This window comes from Aotus nancymaae, unplaced genomic scaffold, assembly GCF_030222135.1.
Source record: "Aotus nancymaae isolate 86718 unplaced genomic scaffold, 86718_ANA_hifiasm-v0.15.2.pri h1tg000004l, whole genome shotgun sequence".
NCBI classification, from domain to species: domain Eukaryota; kingdom Metazoa; phylum Chordata; class Mammalia; order Primates; family Aotidae; genus Aotus; species Aotus nancymaae.
This window is the reverse complement of record NW_026988415.1, coordinates 44,627,048-44,651,678: the sequence shown is the minus strand read 5'-3', so window position 1 is coordinate 44,651,678 and position 24,631 is coordinate 44,627,048. Positions and strand designations below refer to the sequence as shown.

Below are 24,631 nucleotides of genomic sequence, written 5' to 3'. Positions count from 1 at the left end.
ACTACTCCAACCTAGCAAGGCAGGCCAATATTCAAGTCCAGGAAATACAGAGAACACCACAAAGATATTCCTCAAGAAGAGCAACCCCAAGGCACATAATCGTCAGATTCACCAGGGTTGAAGTGAAGGAGAAAATGCTAAGGGAAGCCAGAGAGAAAGGTTGGGTTACCCACAAAGGGAAGTCCATCAGACTCACAGAGGATCTCTCAGCAGAAACCCTACAAGCCAGAAGAGAGTGGGGGACAATATTCAAGATCCTTAAAGAAAAGAACATTCAACCTAGGATTTCATATCCAGCCAAACTAAGTTTCATAAGTGAAGGAGAGATAAAATCCTTTATGAACAAGCAATTACTAAGAGATTTCACCACCACCAGGCCTGATTTACAAGAGCTCCAGAAAGAAGCACTAAACACAGAAAGGAACAACCAGTACCAGCCACTCCAAAAACGTACCAAATGGTAAAGAGCAGTGACACAATGAAGAAACTGCATCAACTAGCAAGCAAAACAACCAGATAGCATCAAAATGGCAGGATCAAATTCACACATAACAATATTAACCCTAAATATAAATGGACTAAATACCTCAATCAAAAGTGCATACTGGCAAATTGGATAAAAAGCCAAAGCCCATCGGTGTGCTGTATCCAGGAAACCCATCTCACATGCAAGGATACACAAAGGCTCAAAATAAAGGGATGGAGGAAGAGTTACCAGGCAAATGGAGAGCAAAAAAAAAAAGCAGGAGTTGCAATCCTAGTCTCTGATAAAATAGACTTTAAACCAACAAAAATCAAAAGAGACAAAGAAGGACATTACATAATGGTAAAAAGATTAATGCAACAAGAAGAGCTAACGATCCTAAATATATATGCACCCAATACAGGAGCACCCAGACACATAAAGCAAGTTCTTAATGACTTACAAAGAGACTTAGACTCCCACACAATAATAGCGGGAGACTTTAACACTCCACTGTCAATATTAGACAGATCAACGAGATAGAAAATTAACAAGGATATCCAGGACTTGAACTCAGACCTGGACCAAGCAAACCTAATAGACATTTACAGAACTCTCCACCCCAAATCCACAGAATATACATTCTTCTCAGCACCACATCACACCTACTCTAAAATTGACCACATAATTGGAAGTAAATCATTCCTCAGCAAATGCAGAAGAACAGAAATCAGAACAAACAGTCTCTCAAACCACAGCGCAATCAAGCTAGAACTCAGAATTCAGAAACTAACTGAGAACCACACAGCTTCATGGAAACTGAACAACTGGCTCTTGAATGTTGACTTGATAAACAATGAAATGAAGGCAGAAATAAAGATGTTCTTCGAAACCAACAAGAACGAAGACACCACATACCAGAATCTCTGGGACACATTTAAAGCAGTCTCTAGAAGAAAATATATAGCAATAAGTGCCCACATGAGAAGCAAGGAGAGATCTAAAATTGACACCCTATCATCAAAATTGAAAGAGCTAGAGGAGTAAGATTAAAAAAAAAAAACCTCCAAACCTAGCAGAAGACAAGAAATAACTAAGATCAGAGTAGAACTGAAGGAGATAGAGACACGAAAAACCCTTCAAAAAATCAGTCAATCCAGGAGCTGGTTTTTCGAAAAGATCAACAAAACAGACCACTAGCCAGATTAATAAAAAAGAAAAGAGAGAATAATCAAATAGATGCAATAAAAAACAATAAAGGGGATATCTCCACAGATTCCACAGAAATACAAACCACCAACAGAGATTATTTCAAACAACTCTATGCACATAAACCAGTAAACCTGGAAGAAATGGATAAATTCTTGGATACTTGCATCCTCCGAAGCCTAAACCATGAAGAAGTCGAAACCCTGAATAGACCAATAACAATGGCTGAAGTTGAGGCAGCAATTAACAACCTAACACTCAAAAAAGCCCAGGTCCAGATGGGTTCACAGCCAAATTCTACCAGACATACAAAGAAGAGCTGGTACCATTCCTTCTGAAACTATTCCAAACAATCCAAAAAGAGGGAATCCTTCCCAAATCATTTTATGAGACCAGCATCATTCTGATACCAAAACCCAGCAGAGACTCAGCAAGAAAAGAAAACTTCAGGCCAATATCCATGATGAACATAGAAAAATCTTCAATAAAATACTGGCAAACCAATTGTAACAGCACATTAAAAAGCTTATCCACCATGATCAACTAGACTTCATCCTGGGGATGCAAGGCTGGTTCAACATACGCAACTCTATAAACATAATTCACCACATAAACAGAACCAAAGACAAAAACCTCATGATTATCTCAATAGATGCACAGAAGGCCTCTGACAAAATTCAACAGCCCTTTATGCTAAAAACTCTCAATAAACTAGGTATTGATGTAACGTATCTCAAAATAATAAAAGCTATTTATGACAAACCGACAGCCAATATCATACTGAATGGGCAAAAACTGGAAGAATTCCCTTTGAAATCTGGCACTAGACAAGGATGCCCTCTCTCACCACTCCTATTCAATATAGTATTGGAAGTTCTAGCCAGAGCAATCAGGCAAGAAAAAGAAATAAAGTGTATTCAGTTAGGAAAGGAGGAAGTCAAATTGTCTCTATTTGCAGACAACATGATTGTATATTTAGAAGACCCCATCATCTCAGCCCAAAATCTCCTGAAACTGATAAGCAACTTCAGCAAAGTCTCAGGATACAAAATCAATGTGCAAAAATCACAAGCATTCGTATACACCAATAACAGAGTTAAAGAGAGCCAAATCAAGAACAAACTGCCATTCACAATTGCTACAAAGAGAATAAAATACCTAGGAATACAACTAACAAGGAACGTAAAGGACCTCTTCAAGGAGAACTACAAACCACTGCTCAATGAAATGAGAGAGAACACAAACAGATGAAGAAACATTCCATGTTCATGGTTAGGAAGAATCAATATCATGAAAATGGCCATACTGACCAAAGTAATTTACAGATTCAACGCTATCCCCATCAAGCTACCAATGACCTTCTTCACAGAACTGGAAAAAACTACCTTAAACTTCATATGGAATCAAAAGAGAGCCCACATAGCCAAGTCATTTCTAAGCAAAAAGAACAAAGCTGGAGGCATGACACTATCTGACTTCAAACTATACTACAAGTCTACGGTAATCAAAATAGCATGGTACTGGTACTAAAACAGAGATATAGACCAATGGAACAGAACAGAGGCCTTGGAGGCAATGGCACACATCTACAACCATCTGATCTTTCACAAACCTGACAAAAACAAGCAATGGGGAAAGGATTCTCTGTTTAATAAATGCTGTTGGGAAAACTGGCTAGCCATGTGCAGAAAGCAGAAACTGGACCCCTTCCTGACACCTTACACGAAAATTAACTCCAGACGGATTAAAGACTTAAACATAAGACCTAACACCATAAAAACCCTAGAAAAAAATCCAGGCAAAACCATTCAGGACATAGGCATTGGCAAGAACTTCATGACTAAAACACCAAAAGCATTGGCAACAAAAGCCAAAATAGACCTAATCAAACTCCAGAGCTTCTGCATAGCAAAAGAAACAGTCATTAGAGTGAACCGGCAACCAACAGAATGGGAAAAAATGTTTGCAGTCTACCCATCTGACAAAGGTCTAATATCCAGATCTACAAAGAACTAAATAGATTTACAAGAACAAAACAAGCCCATCCAAAAGTGAAGTATATCAACAGACACTTTACAAAAGAAGACATATATGAGTCCAACAAACATATGAAAAAATGCTCATCATCACTGGTCATTAGAGAAATGCAAATCAAAACTACATTGAGATACCATCTCATGCCAGTTAGAATGGCGATCATTAAAAAATCTGGAGACAACAGATTCTGGAGAGGATGTGGAGAAATGGGAACACTTTTACAGTGTTGGTGGGAGTGTAAATTAGTTCAACCGTTGTGGAAGACGGTGTGGTGATTCCTCAAGGAACCTAGAAACAGAAATTCCATTTGACCCAGCAATCCCATTACTGGGTATATATCCAAAGGATTATAAAGCATTCTATTATAAGGACACATACAGATGAATGTTCATTACAGCACTGTTTACAATAGTAAATACTTGGAACCAACCCAAATGCCCATCAATGATACAGTGGACAGGGAAAATGTGGCACATGTACACCATGGAATACTCTGCAGACATAAAAAAACTATGAGTTCTTGTCCTTTGTAGGGACATGGATGAATCTGGAAACCACCATTCTCAGCAAACTGACACAAGAACAGCAAATCAAATACTGCATGTTCTCACTCATAGGCGGGTGTTGACCAATGCGAACACATGGACACAGGGAGGGGAGCAGCACATACTGGGGTCTTCGGGGGGATCTATGGGAGGGACAGTGCGGGGTGGGGAGTTGGGGAGGGATAACATGGGGAGAAATGCCAGATATAGGTGATGGGGAGGAAGGCAGCAAACCATACTGCCATGTGTGTACCTATGCAACAATCTTGCATGTTCTTCATATGTACCCCAAAACCTAAAATGCAATAAAATATATATTAAAAAAAAGAAGTTAGAATTATGTGGCGCAGTTACAACAGAAAATGTAACATTGTAGTATAGAAACTCTAATAAACTGTTTTATAAATACTGAAAAAAAGGGAAATTTATAGCACTAAATGCATACATCAATAAGTTAGAAAGATCCCACATTAAGACCCTAATAACACAACAAAAAGAACTAGAGAAACAAAAGCAAACAAATCCCAGAGCTAGCAGAAGACAAGAAATAACCAAGAGCAGAGTTGAACTGAAGGACATAGAGATATAAAAAACCCTTCAAAAAAAAAAAAAATCAATGAATCCAAGAGCTGGTTTTGTTAAAAAAAAAAAAAAAAAAAAGTCAATAAAATAGACCACTAGCTAGACTAATAAAGAAAAGAGAGAAAATTCAAATAAACAGTCAGAAATGATAAGGGCAATACCACCACTGACCCCACAGAAATACAAAAAACTACCAGGAATACTATAAACACCTGTATGCAATTGAACTAGAAAATCTAGAAAAAAAAGGATACATTTCTGGACACATAGATTCTCCCAAGATGGAACCAGGAAGAAGTTGAATCCCTTAACAGACCGATAGCAAGTTCTGAAATTGAGGAAGTAATAAATAGCCTACCAACCAAAAAAAAAAAAAAAAAAAGCCCAGGACCAGACAAATTTATAGCTGAAGTCAGCCAGAGGTACAAAGAAGAACTGGAATCATTTCTTCTGAAACTATTCCAAACAACTGAAAATAAGGGACTCCCTCTAACTCATTTTATGAAGCAAGCATCATCCTGATACCCCAAATCTGGCAGAGATACATCAGTGACAACAACGAAAAAACTTCAGTTCAATATCCCTTATGAACATCGATGCAAAAATCCTCATTAAAATACTGGCAAACTGAATCTAACAGCACATCAAAAAGCTTATCCACCACAATCAAGCTGGCTTCATCCCTGAGATGGAAGTCTGATTCAGGATACGCAAATCAATTAATATATTTCATCACATAAACAGAACCAATGACAAAAACCACATGATTATCTCAATAGATGCAGAAAAGGCATCCGATAAAATTCAACATCGCTTTGTGTTAAAAACTCTCAAGAAACTAGGTACTGAAGGAACATACCTCAAAATAATAAGAGCCATTTATGGCCAGACACAGTGGCTCACACCTGTAATCCCAGCACTTTCGGGAGCTGAGGCAGGCAGATCCCCTGAGGTCAGGTGTTAGAAACCAGCCTGGACAATATGGCGAAACTCCATCTCTACTAAAAATACAAAAATTGGCCTGGCATGGTGGCAGGTGCCTGCAGTCCCAGCTACTCAGGAGGCGGAGTCGTGAGAATCGCTTGAACCCAGGAGTCAGAGTTTGCAGTGACCCGAGATTGCACCATTGCACTCCACCCTGGAGCAAGACTCTGTCAAAAATAAAAAAGAAAAAAAGAAAGAAAGAAGAGACATTTGTGACAAACTCATAGCCAATATCATGTGGAATGGGCAAAAGCTGGGAGCATTTCTCTTGAAGACCAGCACAAGACAAGAATACACTCTCTCTCTCTCCCTTCTATTCAACAGAGTATTAGAAGTTCTGGCCAGGGCAATCAGCCAAGAGAAAGAAATAAAGGGTATTTAAATAGGAGGAGAGGAAGTCAAACTGTCTCTATTTGAAGATGACATGATCCTCTATCTAGAAAACCCCATCACCTCATCCCAAAATCTTCTTAAGCTAATAAGCAACTTCAGCAATGTAAGGATACAAAATCAATGTGCAAAAATCACAAGCATTCCTATATACCAACAACAGACAAGCAGAAAGCCAAATCATGAATAAACTCCCATTCACAATGGCTACAAAGAGAATAAAATACCTAGGAATACAGCTAACAAAGGAAATGAAGGACCTCTTCAAGGAGAACTAAAAACCACTGCTCAAAAAAGTCAAAGAGAACACAAATAAATAGAAAAACATTCCATGCTCATGGATACAAAGAATTAATAATACTGTGAAAATGGCTATACTGCCCAAAGCAGTTTATAGATTCAATGCTATTCCTATTAAACTACCATTTATATTCTTCACAGAATTAGAAAAAACTACTTTAGAACTAATATGAAACCAAAAACAGCCAGTATGGCCAAGACAATCCTAAGCAAAATGAAAAAAGCTGGAGGCATTACGCTACTTCAAACTGTACTACAAGGCTACAGTAACCAAAACAGCATGGTACTGGTACAAACACAGACTCATAGACCATGGAATGGAATAGAGATCTCAAAAATCAGACTGCACATCTACAACCATCTGATCTTTGACAAATCTGACAAAAACAAGCAATGGGGAAAGGATTTCCGACTCCTTCCTTACATCATATACAAAAATTAACTCAAGGTGGATTAAAGACTTAAATGTAAAATCCAAAACCATAAAAACCCAGAAGAAAATCTGGGCAATACCATTCAGGACATAGGGACGGGCAAAGATTTCATGATAAAAATGTCAAAAGCAATTGCAACAAAAGCAAAAATTGACAATTGGGACCTAATTAAACTAAAGAGCTTCTGCACAGCAAAAGAAACCATCATCAGAGTGAACAGACAACTTACAGAATGGGGGGAAATTTTTGCAGTCTATCCATCTGACAAAGGTCTAATATTCAGAATCTGTAAGAAACTTAAATTTACAAGAAAATAACAAATGACCCTATTAAAAAGTGGGCAAAGGACATGAACAGACACTTCTCAAAAGAAAAGAAAAATGCGGTCAAAAAACATATGGAAAAAAGCTCAACATCACTGATCATTAGAGAAATGCAAATCAAAATCACAATGAGATACCATCACACACCAGTCAGAATGGCGATTATTAAAAAGTTAAGAAACAACAAATGCTGGTGAGGTTGCAGAGGAATAGAAATGCTTTTACACTATTGTTGGGAATGTAAATTAGTTCAAGTATTGTGTAAGACGGTGTGGCAATTCCCCAGAGACCTAGAACCAGAAATACCATTTGATCCAGCAATCCCATTACTGGGTATATACCCAAAGGAATAGAAATCATTCTATTATAAAAATACCTGCACACAAATGTTCATTGCAGCACTATTCACAATAGCAAAGATGTGGAATCAACTGAAATGTCCATCAGTGACAGACTGGATAAAGAAAATATGGTACACGCATACCATGGAATACTATGCAGCCCAAAAAAAGGAATGAGATCATGTCCATCGCAGGGACATGGATGAAGCTGGAAGCCATTATCCTCAGCAAACTAATGCAGGGACAGAAAACCAAACACTGCATGTTCTCACTTATAACTGGGAGCTGAACAAAGAACACATGGACAGAGGGAGGGGAACAACACACACTGGGGCCTGTTGAGGGAGGACAGCAAGTGGGGAGAGCATTAGGAAAATGAGTTAATAGATGCCAGGCTTAATACCTAGGTGATGGGTTGATAGGTACAGCAAACCACCATGGACACATGTTTACCTATGTAACAAACCTGCACATCCTACACATGTACCCTGGAACTTAAAAAATAAAATAAAATAAAACAAAATAAAATAATTCTGCACCAACTGGGCCTTATTGACATTAACAATACAATTTGCACAATAACAGAAGAATACACATTCTCTTCAAGTACACATAGAATATTTATCAAGATAGACCATATTCTGGGCCATAAATGAAGTTTCAATAAATTAAAAGGATTCAAGTTATACAAAGTATAACTGGAAAATCCCAAAATACTTGAGAACTACACAGCATACATCTAAATAACTCTTGGACCAAAGAACAAATTCAAAGATAAAGATAAATCAGTAAGTAATTTCAAACTGAAGAAAAATGAAAACAAAAAACATCAAAAATTGTGAGATATAGCTAAAGTAGTATTAGAGGGGAATTTACAGCACTAAAATGCCTAGATTAGAAAAGAAGAAAGGTCTCAAATCAATGGCCTCAGTTTATAATGTAGGTAACAGAAAAAGCAGAGTAACTTAAACACCAAGTAAACAAAATAAAAGAAATAATAAATATAGAGGGAGAAACCAAAAAAATAGAAAATAGTAAAACAATAAAGAAAATCAGTAAGACTAAACGCTAGTTCATTTAGATCGTCAATAAAATTGATAAACCCCTAGGCAGAAAAATTTTTAAAAAGAGGGAGAAGGAGAAGACACAATTAATAACATCAGGAATGAGAGAGGTTAAATCATCACATACTCTACAAATATCAAAAGAATAATTAGAAACTGATTAACAAGCCTGTGGTAAAACAGGCACTCATATATACTGCTGGTGGCAGTAAATACTTATAGTAGCCCTTTGGAGGGGAATTTGAGAATACCTAATAAAACTATACATATGCACTTACTATTTGACGTACCAGCACCAGTTCTAGGAATCTGTGAAGATACACATCCAAACATACAAAAATACTGTACATTTGCACAAGGTTGTTCCTTTATGGTATCATGTGGCTGTCTCATAGAGCTGAGCTACTACCAAAAGGGTTCAACACCAACAAGGAGGTGTCACCAAGAATGGGTGCAAATCACCAAGTCTAAAGCACTGACCATAAAACAGAAACAAGGAAGACAGCAAAGGGTCTACAGAGGGGAATCTGTAAGATAGTCTCTGTAGGTGGTTCTCAGACCCTCTTCTGAGACCTAGGAAGAGGGGGCATCAGATGGAGCAGCAACCCTTGTCATTAGATGGAAGGGAACTGTTGAGAGCAAAGTGAGACTGGGTTCTTTTAGGACCTCATATCCAGAGCAGATCCTCAGGATGCTGCTGCCTGAAACTGAGATCCAGAAATTGACTTGGGGTTTAAAAAACGCAGAGTATCCCAGTGAAAATGCCTACATAAAGAACCCAAAGCATATAGTTACCCTCCTCTTGAGTCTCTGTTTCCTCCTTTCTTCCCTAGAGCTGATAATTGAGGTTCAATCCTCCCTTGCATTCCCACCCACTTAGAGCCTTGGAGCAAAAGGCAAATGTCCATGTTGCCCCCTCCTGCACTCCTACTAAGACATGATTAGAAGGTTGGAACTTTCAGCCTCACCTCTTAACCTCCAAGGAGAGGATAGGGGCTGGACACCAGAGGATAGAGCTAATCACCAATTGTCAATGATTTCATCAATCATGTCTATGTAATCATATCTATATAACCTCTAAAAAAACCCTAAATGTCTGAGATTTTCCAGTTTGGTGAACACATTCATATTCTGGGAAGGTAGTGTACCCCAAATCCACATGGATGGCAGCGTTTGCATTTGGGACCCTTCTGGACCTTGCCCTATGTACTTCTTCATCTGGATTTTAATTTACATTCTTTATAATAAACCAGTAATAGGAAGTAGTGTTTCCCTGAGTTCTGTGGGCCCTTACAGCAAATTATTGAACCTGAGGAGGGGGTTGTGGGAACTCCCAATCTGTAGGTAAGTGAGACAGAAGTGTGGGTAACCTGGTGATCTATTACTTGTGATTGTTGTCTGACGTGGGGAGAAGGCAGTCTTATGGGAATGAGCCCCTACCAGAGAGGTCTGCACTAACTCTGGGCAGTGTCAGAATTGAATCAAATTGTAGGATACCTAGCTGGTGTCCTCAAATAATAGAATTGCTTGGTGTGAGAAATCCACACATTCTTTGCCAGAAGTATTGTGAGTAGAGGAACCATTTTCTTTCACTTGGTACCCAGTGGATGCATGGGGTAGGGGGAAAGGACGATACGCAATGTGAAAGAGGACAAGGACTTATCACAAGGCTGCTATCTGGGATGGGACCAAAGAAACATGCCCTAAGGAATGAGCAGAGATCCCAACACAAGACAGCAAAGGGTATGCAGAGGGAAGCCTACGAGACTATCCATGAAGCAGTTTCTGTAGGTGGTCCCGAGAAAGACCCTCCTCTGAGGCCCAAGACAGCAGGGAGAGAGGGCGTCACATGGAGCAGCAACCCACTTTGTGTCCCTCAGTGGGACTGAGATCCTGCTGCATGGGGCTGAGATCCAAGAATCCCCTTGGGGGTCGAGAACTTGGAGTATCCTAATGAAAAATCCTAGGTAAAGGGCCCAGAGCATCTAGGTTTCCTCCCCTCGAGTCTATGTCTCCTTCTCCTTTTCCTAGAACTGCCAGGATTGAGGTTCATTCCTCTCTTGCATCCCCAGCCAGCTGGAGCATTGGAGCAAAAGGCAGATGTATGTGTTTCCTTCTCCTGCCCTCCTCCACCCTGCCCCAGTTTTGAGCTGGTGACGGGGATCCCCACCGCCTGAATACTACCAGTAAGAAGACAGAGAGCAGAGTGAGTGCCGACTTGGTGGGAGGAAGACTGCAGTAGCAGAGCCCACGGTTCCCATCCCCACCCCTATCTTTCCTGGTCCAGCACCACAGGTGTGCACGAATTGTCACGTTACCATTTCACCTCTCCGGGCTCCCCTGAAGCCAACTGCATCCATATGCCCACCTCTCCCACCCACACATAGAAACACACGGCGCTGGGCTGGGAGCACTGGGGTGTTGAGAAGGCAGGAGAGAGCTGGCGGACCCGAGGCATTACCTGCACCCGCATCTAGTTTCAGCCATCGCCTCTCAGTGATGCCATCTGCTGTCCTTGCACCCACCTCCTCCAATAGCAACCGCTGCTTCTCTCCACGAACGCCTCGGGCAGGTCGACTCTCTGCTTCTTCAGCTCCGGGACAAAAGACAGACCGGCTAAGCCGCTCCAGGTTGGCTGAGGAATCGCTTCCTCTACCAACGAATGCTGTAATTCCGATCGCCTGGGAAATTAGTTTTCTGGCTGATGCAGCGTGGAGAGACACCTACCCACCTTAACATCCCGCCGTTCCACCTCCCTCTCTGCGGAGCACGGGTGTAGTCCGCCTTTCCTGTATTTCTGGGTGTAAGAAAACACTTCCCTTGGTCAGCCCAAGCCAGAGCCTGGTCACATGACCTACCGTCAGCCCCGCCCCACCACGTGACTGCGCAGTCGGCTTCTTTGCCGCAGTACCATGAATGACAGTCTTCTGCCTCTGGGGTGCTTGCTAGAAGACCCTGAAGCTCCTGGCCCAGACAGCTGGAAGGAAGGCCGGGCTTTGCTCTGGAGGACCACTCGGCTGGCGAGGAACATTCGATGAGGATTTGGGAGATGAAGTGATTTGTAATATTTTGTATACGACTAGAGCGTCATAGTAAAACACACGCAAGGTCTGTCTTGAAAAATGCTGGTAAGCAAAACAAACAAACTCCAATTTGCACCACCAGTATGATCCCTGGTAAAACTTCTGATTTGTGAAGGGAGGCAAAACCGCCATGTTGCCGTACTTTCGGAAACCTTAGCAAACTAACATCATAGTGGAATTTAATTTATATAATTTATAATGAACCAGAAATAGTAAGTAATGAGAAATAAAATCAGGTGGGAAGAAGCACTTTGCACCCCGAGACAAACGAAATGTAAAAGGGTCACTGTATCTAGTTTTTTTCCTGAGAAAATAAAACTTTGCATATTTCCCATTATCCTGGACTGCCTCCCCAAACCGACTTTTCCCTGTCTCTTGCTACTGTTCGAACATATATTGCAACCTTTTTAAATGTAAAACTACAAGTGAGATGAACTCAGAAACTTTGGTAATTTTGCAGTTTGGTCCTTTAAATAATTTTTTGTTTTTATTTTACAAGCCGGTTCTTCTGAAGTTGTAGGCTCTCTTACCTCTTTATTCCTTTGATACATTTTATATCATTGTAGAATTTTCTGTAATTAAATAATATACACTTAACATGAGTTTGGTCAATTTACTCACATTTATTTTTTAAATGGGATCATACTTCCTATGTATGACACTAGTCTTCTCTATTATATGAAATATTGAAAGTGTCAGGGCTTTTCCTAATTTTAAACCCTATACATCATCACATTTAATGGCTGTATGATGTTGCCTTAACACTTACCATGATACCATATGATTAAATTGTCTTCCTGACTCACTCAAATTCCTGTGCTTTCCTTATTCTTTTACCCTTTAGGTAGTATGGGAGCAGCAGTTGCACTTTGATCTGTAAAATGCAAATTCTCAGCTCTTTGAAACTTACATTATCCTCTTTGTTACTCAATATATTCCTCTCACTCACTGTAGGCAAACTGGATACCTCATGCCCATAGGAAAATTTTTCCCAGCTCCATGCTTTTTATTTTTTTTACAACACCTCTTTCCCAAACTTCAGAGTCTTCTCTGAAGCAACTGAAGTAGCTTCTTTTTCTCTGAAATATGCCCTACATAGCAGTCCATGGTAATTTTTGTGTTTAAAGCTGAGAAAAATCTTTTGAAACAAACAATTATTCGTATATTAATTATGTGTGCTCATGTGTTATCATTGGGTCTGTATTTTAAGTTCAAGAAGAAGGGTGATTTCTGCCAACTTTAACATAGAACTTTATTGAAACACAAACAACACTCAAATAGATAGATATACAGTAGAACAGTAATCAGAAGGGTTGCTTATTTATGAATGCTCAGTTCACTATAAGCTCAAATACTGAACATCACAATTTGGACAAGGCAAATATAAACAAATGTGTTTTCAGCTCTAATATTCATTTGGCATCAGAAAAATGCTCCAGCTTACAGATAAAGTTGGACAAAGTTAGTGTCAGCATTAAACATATACATTGCAACACAGAACCAACTGTTAAAACCAAAGCATTACTCAAGGATCATAACCCAGGAACATAAAGACAATCTGAGGCCAGTGATTAACCATTACTAATTTTCTTGGTCCCTTTCAGGGTCATTTTGATAGTCTGTTTTGCCTTGCAGTTCCTTAGCAAATTTCTCAACTTTGTGGAATGCAGAAATAAGCGGCTCAAGATCGAAATCATCATCACAGAACACTGTTTCTTTTTTGATATTGTTGCCAATATTCTCAAATATTGCAAGAACAATTTGAATATTGTCATTTGTCTCGTCCCTGTGAAAAAGGCCCATAAATTCTGACACTGCTTCATCACTGAGTAGTTCTTTTGTCATGACGAGATTTTCAGACAAATTCAGTAGCATTTTCAAAACATGAAACCTTGTTTTGGTATTGCCTGTAGCTAATAAAGAGAGAAACCCAGACATATAATTGGCAACCAGTGTGTGATAGTCAGTAGTAGTAGTGAGATGTCTAATCATCCTTATTCCAGACAGCTGTTCCGGGGAATCCATGCTACAAGCAAGGGTTTCCTCACACACTTTACATACGTATGCCTGAATCATGTTTAGATTTGGATAAGTTGGGGCCATGCGAATCATATTTTCCAAAAACCTTGTTCTAACTCGGGAGGACGGATAATTGAGCAAGGCTTCAATAAGTGAGACAACACCAGAATCCCGAATGATATCTCGGGTAAATTGAGAAGCACTTCTCATACCCATTGCAATTTTAGATATTTCATGAATGAAAGGATCCCGATTTCTATCCATTAATAAAAGGAGTTCTTCAAACTCCTCAGAACCAATTTTCAGCTCACATTGTATGCAGTTGCAGGACCAATTCTCAGTCTCTGCACTCTCCTTGGCCCTAAGATGCTCTCGAATTTCCTGGACTGACCGGTAGGAAGGATCATACTGAAATGGGAACTCAGAGTCAGGCTGATCAGGTTGAAGCAAAGATTCCTGATCTTCCCCCTCTGGGCTAAGTACCATGTTCCTGGGTTTGCCCCCAAACATTTCACAGAATAAAGATGCTGCCTCTTTTGGAAATCTAAAGGGGCTTATAGATGGGAAGCCGACCCTACCCCATGGACCAGGCTTGAACTTAACAGTGACCTCCTCCCAGCTCTGGGGCCTGCGTGAAGGATCAGGCTCCTGTTCAACTGAACATGTGGACGTGCAAACAGCCCTGAACACGGGGCTAGGATTTGACTCAAAATGGGCCTCATCTCCTGCCCAGAACCAGGACCCCACTATGGCCTCATCTTCATCATCTAGTGTCCTGGACTCACAGTTGGTTCCATTGTCAGTCCTGTTATCCACCTCATCTTCAGCCTCAAACAAAGACCCAACAATGACCCCTTCCTCATTTTCTGGCTTTGACTCACAGGTGGCCACAGTTCCTGTTTCCCTAATGGCCTTGTCTCCAGACCAGAACCAGGACTCAACAATCATCTCTTCATCATCCTCTGGTTTGGATACACAGCATATCCCTGCTTCTACACTGACTACTTTTCCAGCCCAGAACCAGGACCCAAAAATGGTTTCTTCTTCAGTCTCTGACTCCATCTCCTCTACTGTCTGAGATCCAACCTCTATACTGGCTTCTTCTTCAGGCCAGAACCAGGACCCAACAGTGATTTCTTCTTCCTCAGTCCCAGTCTTTGACTCAAAGCCAGCTCCTGCCACTGCCTCCAGACTGGCCTTTTCTTCCCAGAACCAGGACCCAATAATGACTTCTTCCTCTTCAGCTTTAGTACTGGATTTGCTGCAAGACCCAACCTCTCTTCTAATGATCTCTTCCCTGGCCCCAAACCAGGACCCAACAATACCTTCTTTCTCAGCTGCTAGCCTGTCTTCTCTAGTCTCAGCAGCTGGCTCTAGTCTGTCCTCTTCTCCAGCCCAGAACCAAGAACCAATAATGTCATTTTCCTCAGCTTCTGGCCTGGACTCTTCTCTGTGAGTAGCCTTTGAAATGGCTTCATCTGCTTTCCAGAACCAGGAATTGATCATGGTCTCCTCTTCAGTCAGTAACTTGGCCTCTTCTCCAGTCCCATCTATATTACTCTCTTCTGCAGCCCATAACCAGGACCCTGTAATGGCCTCTGGCTTTGTGTATTTTCTGGACCAGAACCATGAATTGACAGTGTCCTCTTCCTCCTCTGGCCTAGACTTCCAACTTCCTCCATTGGCAGGATACATACAAGGTTCTTTTTCTGCCCAGAAGCAAGATCTATTACTAGTCTCCTCAGCCCCTGCCATAAATCTGCATCTGACACCAGTCCCATGCTTCATACTGACCTCTTCTTTGGCCCCAAAACATGATGATATAATGGCCTCTTCCTTGTCCTCCAGGCTAGACTTGCTGTTGACATCACCCTCCACACAAGCTTCTACTCTGGTCCAAAACCAGGACCCAATAATGGGCTCCTCGTCCTCAGCCCCTTGCATGGTGTCACAGCTAGCTTCAGCCCTACAATCCACATAGGTCTGGTTTTCAGCCCAAAACCAGGACCCAAATATTGTCTCTTCTTCGGCTCCTGGTCTGGCCTCTTCTCCAATCCCAGCCTCTATATCAGCTTGTTCTCCAGACCAAAACCAGGAACCAATGACCTCTTCTTCCTCAGACCTTGGCCTGGACTCACAGCTGACCCCAATACCAGATTCCACACTGGCCTCATCAATGACCCAGAACCAAGACCCAAAAATGGTCTCTTCCTCAGCCTCTTGATTGACTTCTTCACCAGCCCAGAACCAGGAACCAATAATGACCTGTTCATCATCAGCTGCAAGTAAAGATTCAGACATGGCCTCAGCCTCAGTTTTCATATTGGTCTTTTCCCCAGCCCCAAATACGGAATCACCAATAGGCTCCCCCTCAGTCCTTGGTTTGGATGTACTGCTGGCCCCAGTCCCCATACTGGCCCCTTCCTCAGTCCAGAACCAACTCCCAACTATGGACTCATCCTCCACTTGTGGACTGGACTCAGTGCTAGCTTCATCTGCCACGCTGGACTCGTCTGTAGCCCAGAACCAGGTCCCAATGAGGGCTTCCTCCTCTGACCTAACTTCTTGCTTGGCCCTGGCTCGGGCCTTGGTTTTGGCTTCTTTCTTTGCCATTGCTCTGGACCTGGCCTCTTTCTTGATCATGGGCCTTGAAAAGGTATTAGCATTTTCTTCAGGCCAGAACCACGACTCTTTTTTAATCACATCTATAGACCCAGGCATGAAATCAATGCCAGCTTCTCGTTTGGACCTATGCCTGGCCCTGGTATTGGCCTCCTTCCCAGCTCTGGTTTTGGACCTGAATTTGGCCTCCTCTCCAGCCCAGAACCAAGACTCCATATGGTCTTCATACTCAGACCCAGAACTGGGTTCAACATAGACTTCTTTCTTGGACCTAAACCTGGACCTGCTATTGGGATCTTCCCTGGGCCCAGACCAGGTATTGGTTTTATCTCTGGCCCAGAACCAGGATGTCGTAACACACTCATCCTCAGAACCAGAACTAGATGCAATATAGAGCTCTTGGTTAGTTTGGGACCTAGACATGGTATTAGCCTCTTGATTGGCCATGTGCCTGGATCTGGTACTGTCTTTTACCCTGTTCTTAGGATGACATCTTTCAGTGACCTCATCTCCATTCCAGAACAAGGAACTCACAGATTTTTCTACCCATCGGAAATCAGAATTAGGAGAGGCTTCTTGTTTGGATGTAGACCTAGGACAGCACCAGGACCCCATATTGGTCTCCTCCTCTGACCTGAAAGAAGGCTGGAATCCTGCTTGGAAATGAGCCTTTATTCCAGGAAAGCTCTCAGTGTCTGTATTAACCAGTTCTCTATCCTCACACAGGTACTTCATTTTAGCAACCAATACAGAATCAGTACCGACAAGTGGAGAAGCTATGATATTAGTCTGGGAGTTTCTCTCTGTCTTAGACATTCTTTCAGCACCAAACTCGGTCTGAGCCCACATCTGGGCTTCATCCTTAAATTGTGAAATAGGTATTGCCTTGGCCTTACTCTTAGGACGTGCCCCACCCACTGCACTTGTCTCAACTTTGGTGCTTCCTCCAGGCATAACCTTGGACTTATTCTTTGGCTTTGTCCCAGTCATTATCTGGGCCTGGGTCCTAACCTTGGGTCTGACCACCAGTGGGACATCATTCTCTCTCTCAGCCCAACCTACAGCTTCTTCCCCAGGCTTCTTTTCAGGCTTGACTTGGGCAGCAGACTCAATCTCTGCCCCAGTCATGGTACAAGTTACAAAGAAAGTCCAGTAATATACTCCACCCCTAATCTAAACCTCAACCACAGATCTGTCACCAGTTTGTTTCTTCACACTCTGATCTTTAGGTGATAGAGGATATGAGCTTGGAAACAAGAGTTAGAGTCAATATCCAATCCAGTAGTAAATCAGCCTCCTTCCCAAACACAGTCTCAGTCAATAATTCAGTAATAGAGACAGAGTATAGAACAGACACAACCAAGCTTGAGGAAGACAGATATTTCCTGGATGCGTGCAGACCTGTTGAGGGTGGTTGTCAGCAGCAACTCCACCACCAGCAGAGCAGCCACTGGAGGTGGATCTAGAGAGAGAGAATGAAATGGGGCTTTGAGTCTCTTCCAGTTGTGTCACCCCATGCAGAGACTACACAGTGAGACTGATGCTGAATGCTAGGTGGGACAGCTGGGCTATGAGAAAGTCTCTCTGGCTGGCTACCTGCTACAAAACAGGTCCAGCAATGGTGGGAAAGTGTGTTGGCAATGGGAGGGGCTGAGAAGCCCCTAGATTGGACCCTAATCACTCCCGAACCCATGCTGGTCTCCACTACCCAACCCAAAAGTATACCTGCTTTCATACCAACCTTCACCGATGTGGTGCAGTTTCCCCCTCCTTTTCTCGTGCAAGTGGTGTCAAGCCCCACAGCTGACAGAAGGGGGTCCTACAGATAAGTAAACATACAGGAGAGAATGGGGTCTGAGTACTTGGTAGATAGGCAGGTATTCTGGCCCCTGTGACAAATATCTCTCTTCCCATTCAAGGGTTCAATGTGTCTATTGTTTCCTGTCTCCTGGTCCCTGCTCTCAGGTCTTTTCTGAGTCACAACCTAACCTACATCTATCTCCTGTCTCCTGCAACAAATAAAAAGGATGTTGGCACTGTGCAAACCCAGCAGAGTAGAAGTAGGTCTGCACCCACTGGGCTCAAAGCCACCTGCCATGCTCTCTCTCTCCAACTGTCCCCTGCATTGCTCCCTCCCCCTCCTCACCAACCTCCAGAGGTGTGAGCCAGACTCCTCTCTCTTGCCTTTCTTGCAGAACTGACCAGCCTTGAAGCAGGCCTATGGACAAACAGATGAAAAGGTAAGACAGGAAATGAGGGGTGGCAGACCAACACCAAGGATGAGAGTCCCCATATTATTAATATCTGTCTTTCAACATTCGGGGTTTTGCTGGTGGAATATTCTCGTTTCATTTAGGCCCTACTTCAAGGTTCCAGAGATAACGACTCCTTCCTCTTGACGTCATACTCTTCCAATTACTCCCTTCTCCAATTCTGAGGCTTCACCACTAGGTGCGCCACATCCCCTGGGCTCTGCGCAGCATAAAATGGGGGAAGGGCGCCGCATATTCTAGAAAACAGGTTGTGAATTGGTACTTGTCAGTATGACTCCCTCATCACCCCCACCTCCAAAGCCCACCCTTTCATGCCCCCAGATTAGGACGGTGGAGGAGGCAGGTGGGGAGGAAGGTGGGGGAAGCGCCTGGAAGGCCTTTAGAGAAGGAAAGATTAGGAGGTGCTCCTGGATGCCTGACCTGCTCTGGTCGCAGTCCCCCACACCCCGATTCTGGTCCCCATTAAATGTTTGGCACCCACCCCCCCATCCCCACACAACTCCAGAAATCCAGGCTGTATTCCTCCTCCTGCTTTATCTCAAGCCTCTCCAAAACAGATGCGCAGTGTGGCCTGTCAGAATGCGCAAGACCTACCGTGCAGACAGAAGACTTCGACATCAACCTGGAGCCTGTGGGACGGCACCCAGGACAGGGGCCCCACAGGCCCCTTTCCGGAATCAGGGTCCGGAGTAGGGAACGTGGCCCACCTCCCGCGGGCTGGGCACAGAGCTGGGATGCCCCCCAATGGCCTCTCTGGGCGAACCCCACAAGGGCTGCCGCTCCGCCATTTCTCCTGCAGGAGCCTGCCCCCAGCCCTCTCTGGGCAAAGACACCGTCGAGGGCGGGGCGCGGGCGCCTGCAAAGCTGGCTGGGAAGCGGTCAGCGCGGTTGTCCTCCAGAGGATCTGACGGTGCTTGCCGAGTCAGCCCCTCAGCCCTTGGCCCAGCCCGGCCTGGCCCGCACCAGTCACCGCCTCCTCATCGCCAGGGGTCTCCGGCATTGCGCACCTCTCTCCAGCGCCTGGCTCCCACCGGATCGTCTCCTCGTTGCCAGGCTGCCAGGGTCCGCGGAGCAGGCTGCCAGCCGGGACACCCTGGCAGACCACCCCCGCACCCTGGTCCCCCTACTCACGCACCCCCACTTGCCTTGAGAGGCCCAGGGCCCAGGTCGTCGGCCTCCCCCTCCTCTCCTCAGCTCTCCTTTGGCAGCTCCTCACTTGGATTCCCACCGCTTTCCCCGCGTTCCGAATGGCAAAGAGGCGTCCCGCCCCCCACGCCTCTGCAGCAAAGCAGGCAGGGGCTGCGCAGGATGCGGCAAGAACCGCTCGCCGCAAGGGTGTCGGGAAAGGGGGGCGGAGGGATACGGCGCGAAAGGACTCGACGCCCCCTCTCAGGCCCACCGTAGTTCCGACCCAGAGGTGGGCGGGGCCACGACGAGCCCCAGCCTGGACGTGCGTGTTGGCACCAGGCTGCGTCAGGAGGCCCTCGCGGACCCTAACGTGGCGACCAGCAACAGATTTCTGGGGCTGCTACAATATATGGGACCAGCGGGCGGCTGGGGACCAGGGCGGGGGACAGGATCGGGAGGTCGGAAAGAGCCGCACTGGAGGGAGCAGCGGATGGATACCAAGCCGCCCCTTGGTGTGTCTGCACCCCCTCCCAACCCTCCCCCGACAAGGACTGCTGGGTGTCTACCCCCCACAGTCTCCTCACCCCCCTTCCTGTATGCTAATGGAAGATCGGGTGTCAGCACTGCAGTGTGGGAGGGGAGAGGCGATTTCAGGCCATATAGGCCCGGGACTCTAGGGTGGTCCTGAGCGTTTCTTTCCCTGCTTGATAGAGCCAGGCAGGGGATGAAGGTACACCTGCTCTTAAGTGAACTGCAGGGCAAGGGGCTCCCATCAAGCCCTCGCCACTGCTCCTTCCGTAAAAGAAGGTAGGGCTAGACCTCTAACCCTAGGAAACCAACCACTGGTCTGCACCAGACCCATTTCTTTATGCCACACCACTTTTCTCATTTCAAATGTTGGCTCACGTTGGCATCACGCCATCCCCACAGTTACCCCCAAAAGAGGGCCTTTCCCTCTCAGGACCCGCAGGAGGTCATAACAGTCCTCCCTCTTTGATGGTACCAGATAGGGAAGATCCTGGCTCCTCTTCGGTCCCTTGTCAAGTCTTCTCTTGCCATGACATTTGGCAGTGTAGAAATGTGGCTGGTATTCGAACCAGCTTGGATCTCAGTCACCTGTCACAACTACCTGCTATTTCAGCAGTCACTCTCAGGAGAGGATCCTGAGAATGAACTCCCCTCCACTCACCGTGGCTCCTTTTGAAGCCTCTCCTTTCACCCCTACATCCATCCTTTACTCTTGAGCCCCTCTTTTCCCTGCTTCCTGCATGGGACAGACAGAGCAATGCGGTTAAACACCAAGTTGATGTGGTTACTGCTGTCCATTTGAAAACTACCTTCATTGTGTTTGGTAGGTGACGGTCCCCTAAAGATGTCCATGCCCTGTTCTCCAGAACATGTACCATTTTATATTACCTGGCAAAGAAGCATTAATATTTCTAGTTAGCTGAATTTAAGAGTATGCTGCAGTAACTTGGCCAATGTAATTGCAAGGGTACTTGAGATGTGGAAGGAGGAGGCAGGGACTCAATGTCAGATTGAAGCAGCATGAGAAAGTCTACACTGGCCATTCTTGGCTTTGAAGATGGAAGGAAGCCAAGATCCAAGAAATACAGGCTGTCTCCAGAACCTGGAAAAGACAAACAGATTCTTCCCTAGAAATCCCAGAGGGATAGCTGCTCTGGCAATATCTTTATTTTAGTGTGGTGAAACCCTTTGCAGACTTCCAACCTCCAGGACTGTAAGATAATAATACATTTGTATTATTTTAAGCCATTCCATGTGTGGCAATTGATGACAGGGTAGCAGCACCAGACCTATCTGGTTTAACTTTTAGGTAACAAAGTTGTGCACTCTCTTTCACTTGCCAGGAACCCTCAGATCATGTTACCTGAGCAGCATCCCCAGACGATCCAAGCGTGCAATCGGAGGGAGAATGTAAGTGATTGGAAGGAGGAACAGGGCTGAATTAAGAAGTGGACACTGCATGACAGGGTCCAGTCAGATCATGCCTCCCAGCATCACCTCATTGTATGATCCAATGCCATCAGGCCTCAATACTATATGCTCATAAAAAGTTGACCCAGCTCCCATCTCAGGCAGACACTGTTTTGGGAACTATCCCTGGTGTTCTCATTACCTTGTTACAAGTAATAAATCCCCTTACTATAAATCCTCGCTTGTGGTCAGGGGGTTGATGTCAGGCAACTGAACCCACCCATTATGTTGGTTGGTAACAATAGCAGCAGTAGGAACAGAATACACTCATCATCCAGATGAAAGCTATTCCCCTTGCCTTCCTTTACCTGCGCTTCCATCTCTGAGAAATATTTTAGGGCTCATCTCACCAATACAGCCACCAATCCCATTCACTGTTTTATAAGTATGTCCAAAATTACACTAGTACAAGCTTCTCTGGTAATTCTGGAGGTGCTAGAATCTTTTTTCCAAGATATTTACCGACAGTGGAATGGTCCTACCAAAAGCTGACAAATTTTACTGTGTGAGACTTTAAAATGTGTGTTGGACAATTTGTTGTCAGTTCTCTTAGAAAACACGGTCTTGTATTGGTTGACATGTATTGAAGTGATAAAGGACCTAATTTAAGCTTTTCATGTGTTAGCTTTTTATGTGTATGTATCAAATAGATTATCTTTAAAGTCTCTGAGCAAATAAAAGACGGAAATAAGATACTCTGAGTGCTAAGCACTATTTATTTCCTCCTATAATTAATTCCAGTTCAATAAATTGCAACAGTCATCTTTGTACTCCTCAGTGCTTACGCTAGCACCTGTGTAACCCTGACTTACCCTTGAAATCTAAATACCAGAGTCAAATAATAACCATTAAGTCTGATACAGATGCAGTTGTGCTCACTCATCATACCCACTGTTTTCTTCCAAATCCCACCCACCACCCATATGCATGTTCATGAACTTGCACACCAGCATATTACTTCCCTGTTCTCCTCTTGTCCGTCTCAATCACCATGGTCACGGGCCTGCTTTTGCCTATTTAGTTTCACTTGCCTCTGTACTGTCCTTTATGGGCCTCAAGCAAACCTTCCTTCTGAGACTTCTCTTTTGGTCAAGGCTAAGCCAAGCCCCGTGTTTTCTTATAATGTATCCCCTTCTTCTATCCCAGAGTTTCAAGGGTTATACACAGAAATTAAAGTTCCCTGTAGTCAAGAACAACTAGGCCGAGGTAGGTCTGGTGAACTATATGGTGAAATTGGTCCAACAGATGTCTGTTTTCAGTGTAGCCTGAAAATACTATGGGAAAGCTCTCAGCCTGCCTCCACTACTAAAGACAGGGAACATTTGCAGAACTTGTGGGGAGGCCTGACCCAAGAATATTTTCAGGTCATATTTGGGGTGGGGTCTACTTCAAGAGAGTTAATCTTGAAGAAAAGCCAAGTCAACCTACCCATAAACAATGCCTTGCCGTTAGGGAAGTATAGCTATTTTAACAGAAGCACTGAAATTATTGTGGAACTCCTATTTGTGCCCATTCCAACACAAACCCTCAACTGTTTATCTGTCATAGCAAAGGCAGGTTTATACATATCTCAGAAATAACTGTCTTTAAGTAAACTCTATAATGCTCCAGTGTGCAGATCCCATTAATAAAGCATAACCTAAAGAGAGGAAAATATCCTCCTTTCTAACATGGCTTTAAACTTTTGACTACTACTCAGCTCTGACATCATGAAAACCTTGTGTATACGTAGGGTTAGGAAAATTAGAGGGAACAGTTAGAGGACTTTAAGTGCCTGGCAATACAGCTTAGAATGGCAGCAACAACTGGAAGAATCACAGGAAAACCCCAAAAATTCAGAACATGGGAAATACCCCTTGAGGATTTTTAGAACTATAGGAGCTGGTAAGGAGAGCTAACTAGCTTTACAGGGAGAACAAAACCTGAATTTCCACAATGCCAATAAATATTGGAAATTAGTGGAATTCTAGTAGAATTGCTTTCTATAATGGAAAAAAATAGTGAGAAATCTACAGTCCCTTTTGTTGGGGTTTCTCATTAACTAACCATCACTTCCTGCCTCATCATGATAGGGCCTTATCACAGCCTGCATCCAGCCAGCAAATGAGAAAAAGGAGAGTAGAGGTAGTTCATTTCCTTCTTAAAATCCATGGTCAGGAAACGCTCACATCATTTCCACTAACATTCCATTGACGAGACTTGATATGGTTTCATTGTGTCCCCACCCAAATCTCAACTCGAATTGTACCTCCCAGAATTCCCACGTGTTGTGGGAGGGACTCAGGGGGAGGTAATTGAATCGTGGGGGCCGGTTTCTCCCATGCTATTCTCATGATAGTGACTAAGTCTCACAAAATCTGATGGTTTATCAGTGGTTGCTATTTTTGCTTCTTCCTTATTTTTCATTTGCTGCTGCCATGTAAGAAATGCCTTCCACCTCCTGCCATGATTCTGAGGCCTCCCCAGCCATGTGGAACTGTAAGTCCAATTAAACCTCTTTTTCTTCCCAGTCTCGGGTATGTCTTTATCAGCAGTATGAAAACGAACTAATAGAGTAAATTGGTACCAGTTGAATGGGGTGTTGCTCAGAAGACACACAAAAATGTGGAAGCAACTTTGGAACTGGCTAACAGGCAGAGGTTGGAACAGGGCTCAGAAGAAGACAGGAACATGTGGGAAAATTTGGACCTTCTTAGAGACTTGTTGAATGGCTTTGCCCAAAATGTTGATAGCAATATGGACAATAAAATTCAGGCTGAGGTGGTCTCAGATGCAGATGAGGGACTTGTTGGGAACTGGAGCAAAGGTGACTTTTGTTATGTTTCAGCAAAGAGAC

At 43.7% G+C, this 24,631-nt stretch overlaps 4 protein-coding genes across 6 annotated transcripts in view; all 4 read right to left on the bottom strand.

Moving 5' to 3' along the window:
- TMSB15A (thymosin beta 15A) overlaps positions 1–11,478 on the bottom strand; it is a 72,821-nt gene extending 61,343 nt beyond the window's left edge. Inside the window, exon 1 of one of the 3 annotated variants that reach the window (XM_012442896.3) lies at positions 11,404–11,478. The gene's annotated coding sequence lies outside the window, so the exon portion shown is untranslated. Of the gene's footprint in view, positions 1–11,133; positions 11,380–11,403 lie in introns of those variants that run through there. The other 2 variants (XM_012442898.2, XM_012442897.2) reach the window with 2 other exon arrangements.
- LOC105710519 (T-complex protein 11-like X-linked protein 2) overlaps positions 1–11,480 on the bottom strand; it is a 150,092-nt gene extending 138,612 nt beyond the window's left edge. The window contains 1 exon segment of the mRNA XM_064362294.1: positions 11,404–11,480. The gene's annotated coding sequence lies outside the window, so the exon portion shown is untranslated.
- Positions 11,481–12,979: 1,499 nt separating this feature from the next.
- On the bottom strand, positions 12,980–17,714 carry GPRASP1 (G protein-coupled receptor associated sorting protein 1). The gene has a single exon (XM_064362251.1). It carries the CDS (start codon positions 17,522–17,524, stop codon positions 13,337–13,339), a length of 4,188 nt encoding a protein of 1,395 aa, XP_064218321.1. The 5' UTR covers positions 17,525–17,714; the 3' UTR covers positions 12,980–13,336.
- Positions 17,715–17,767: 53 nt separating this feature from the next.
- On the bottom strand, positions 17,768–19,669 carry LOC105710520 (uncharacterized). Its single transcript, XM_012442892.2, has 5 exons — positions 19,633–19,669; positions 19,264–19,550; positions 18,547–18,614; positions 18,138–18,215; positions 17,768–17,858 (listed from the first exon to the last, which is right to left on the bottom strand). The coding sequence occupies exons 1-4, from the start codon at positions 19,667–19,669 to the stop codon at positions 18,140–18,142; spliced, it is 468 nt and encodes a 155-aa protein (XP_012298315.2). The 3' UTR covers positions 17,768–17,858; positions 18,138–18,139.
- Between the last annotated feature and the right edge of the window lie 4,962 nt (positions 19,670–24,631).

Excerpts from the sequence above, each read along its gene's own strand:
- GPRASP1 (XM_064362251.1), bottom strand. The coding sequence starts at position 17,524 with ATGACTGGGGCAGAGATTGAGTCTGCTGCCCAAGTCAAGCCTGAAAAG.
- LOC105710520 (XM_012442892.2), bottom strand. The coding sequence starts at position 19,669 with ATGCCGGAGACCCCTGGCGATGAGGAGGCGGTGACTG. Across the intron at positions 18,615-19,263 it reads CGAAGTCTTCTGTCTGCACG|GCCTGCTTCAAGGCTGGTCA; the intron begins GTAGGTCTTGCG and ends GTTTGTCCATAG. Across the intron at positions 18,216-18,546 it reads TCTGGCTCACACCTCTGGAG|GACCCCCTTCTGTCAGCTGT; the intron begins GTTGGTGAGGAG and ends ACTTATCTGTAG.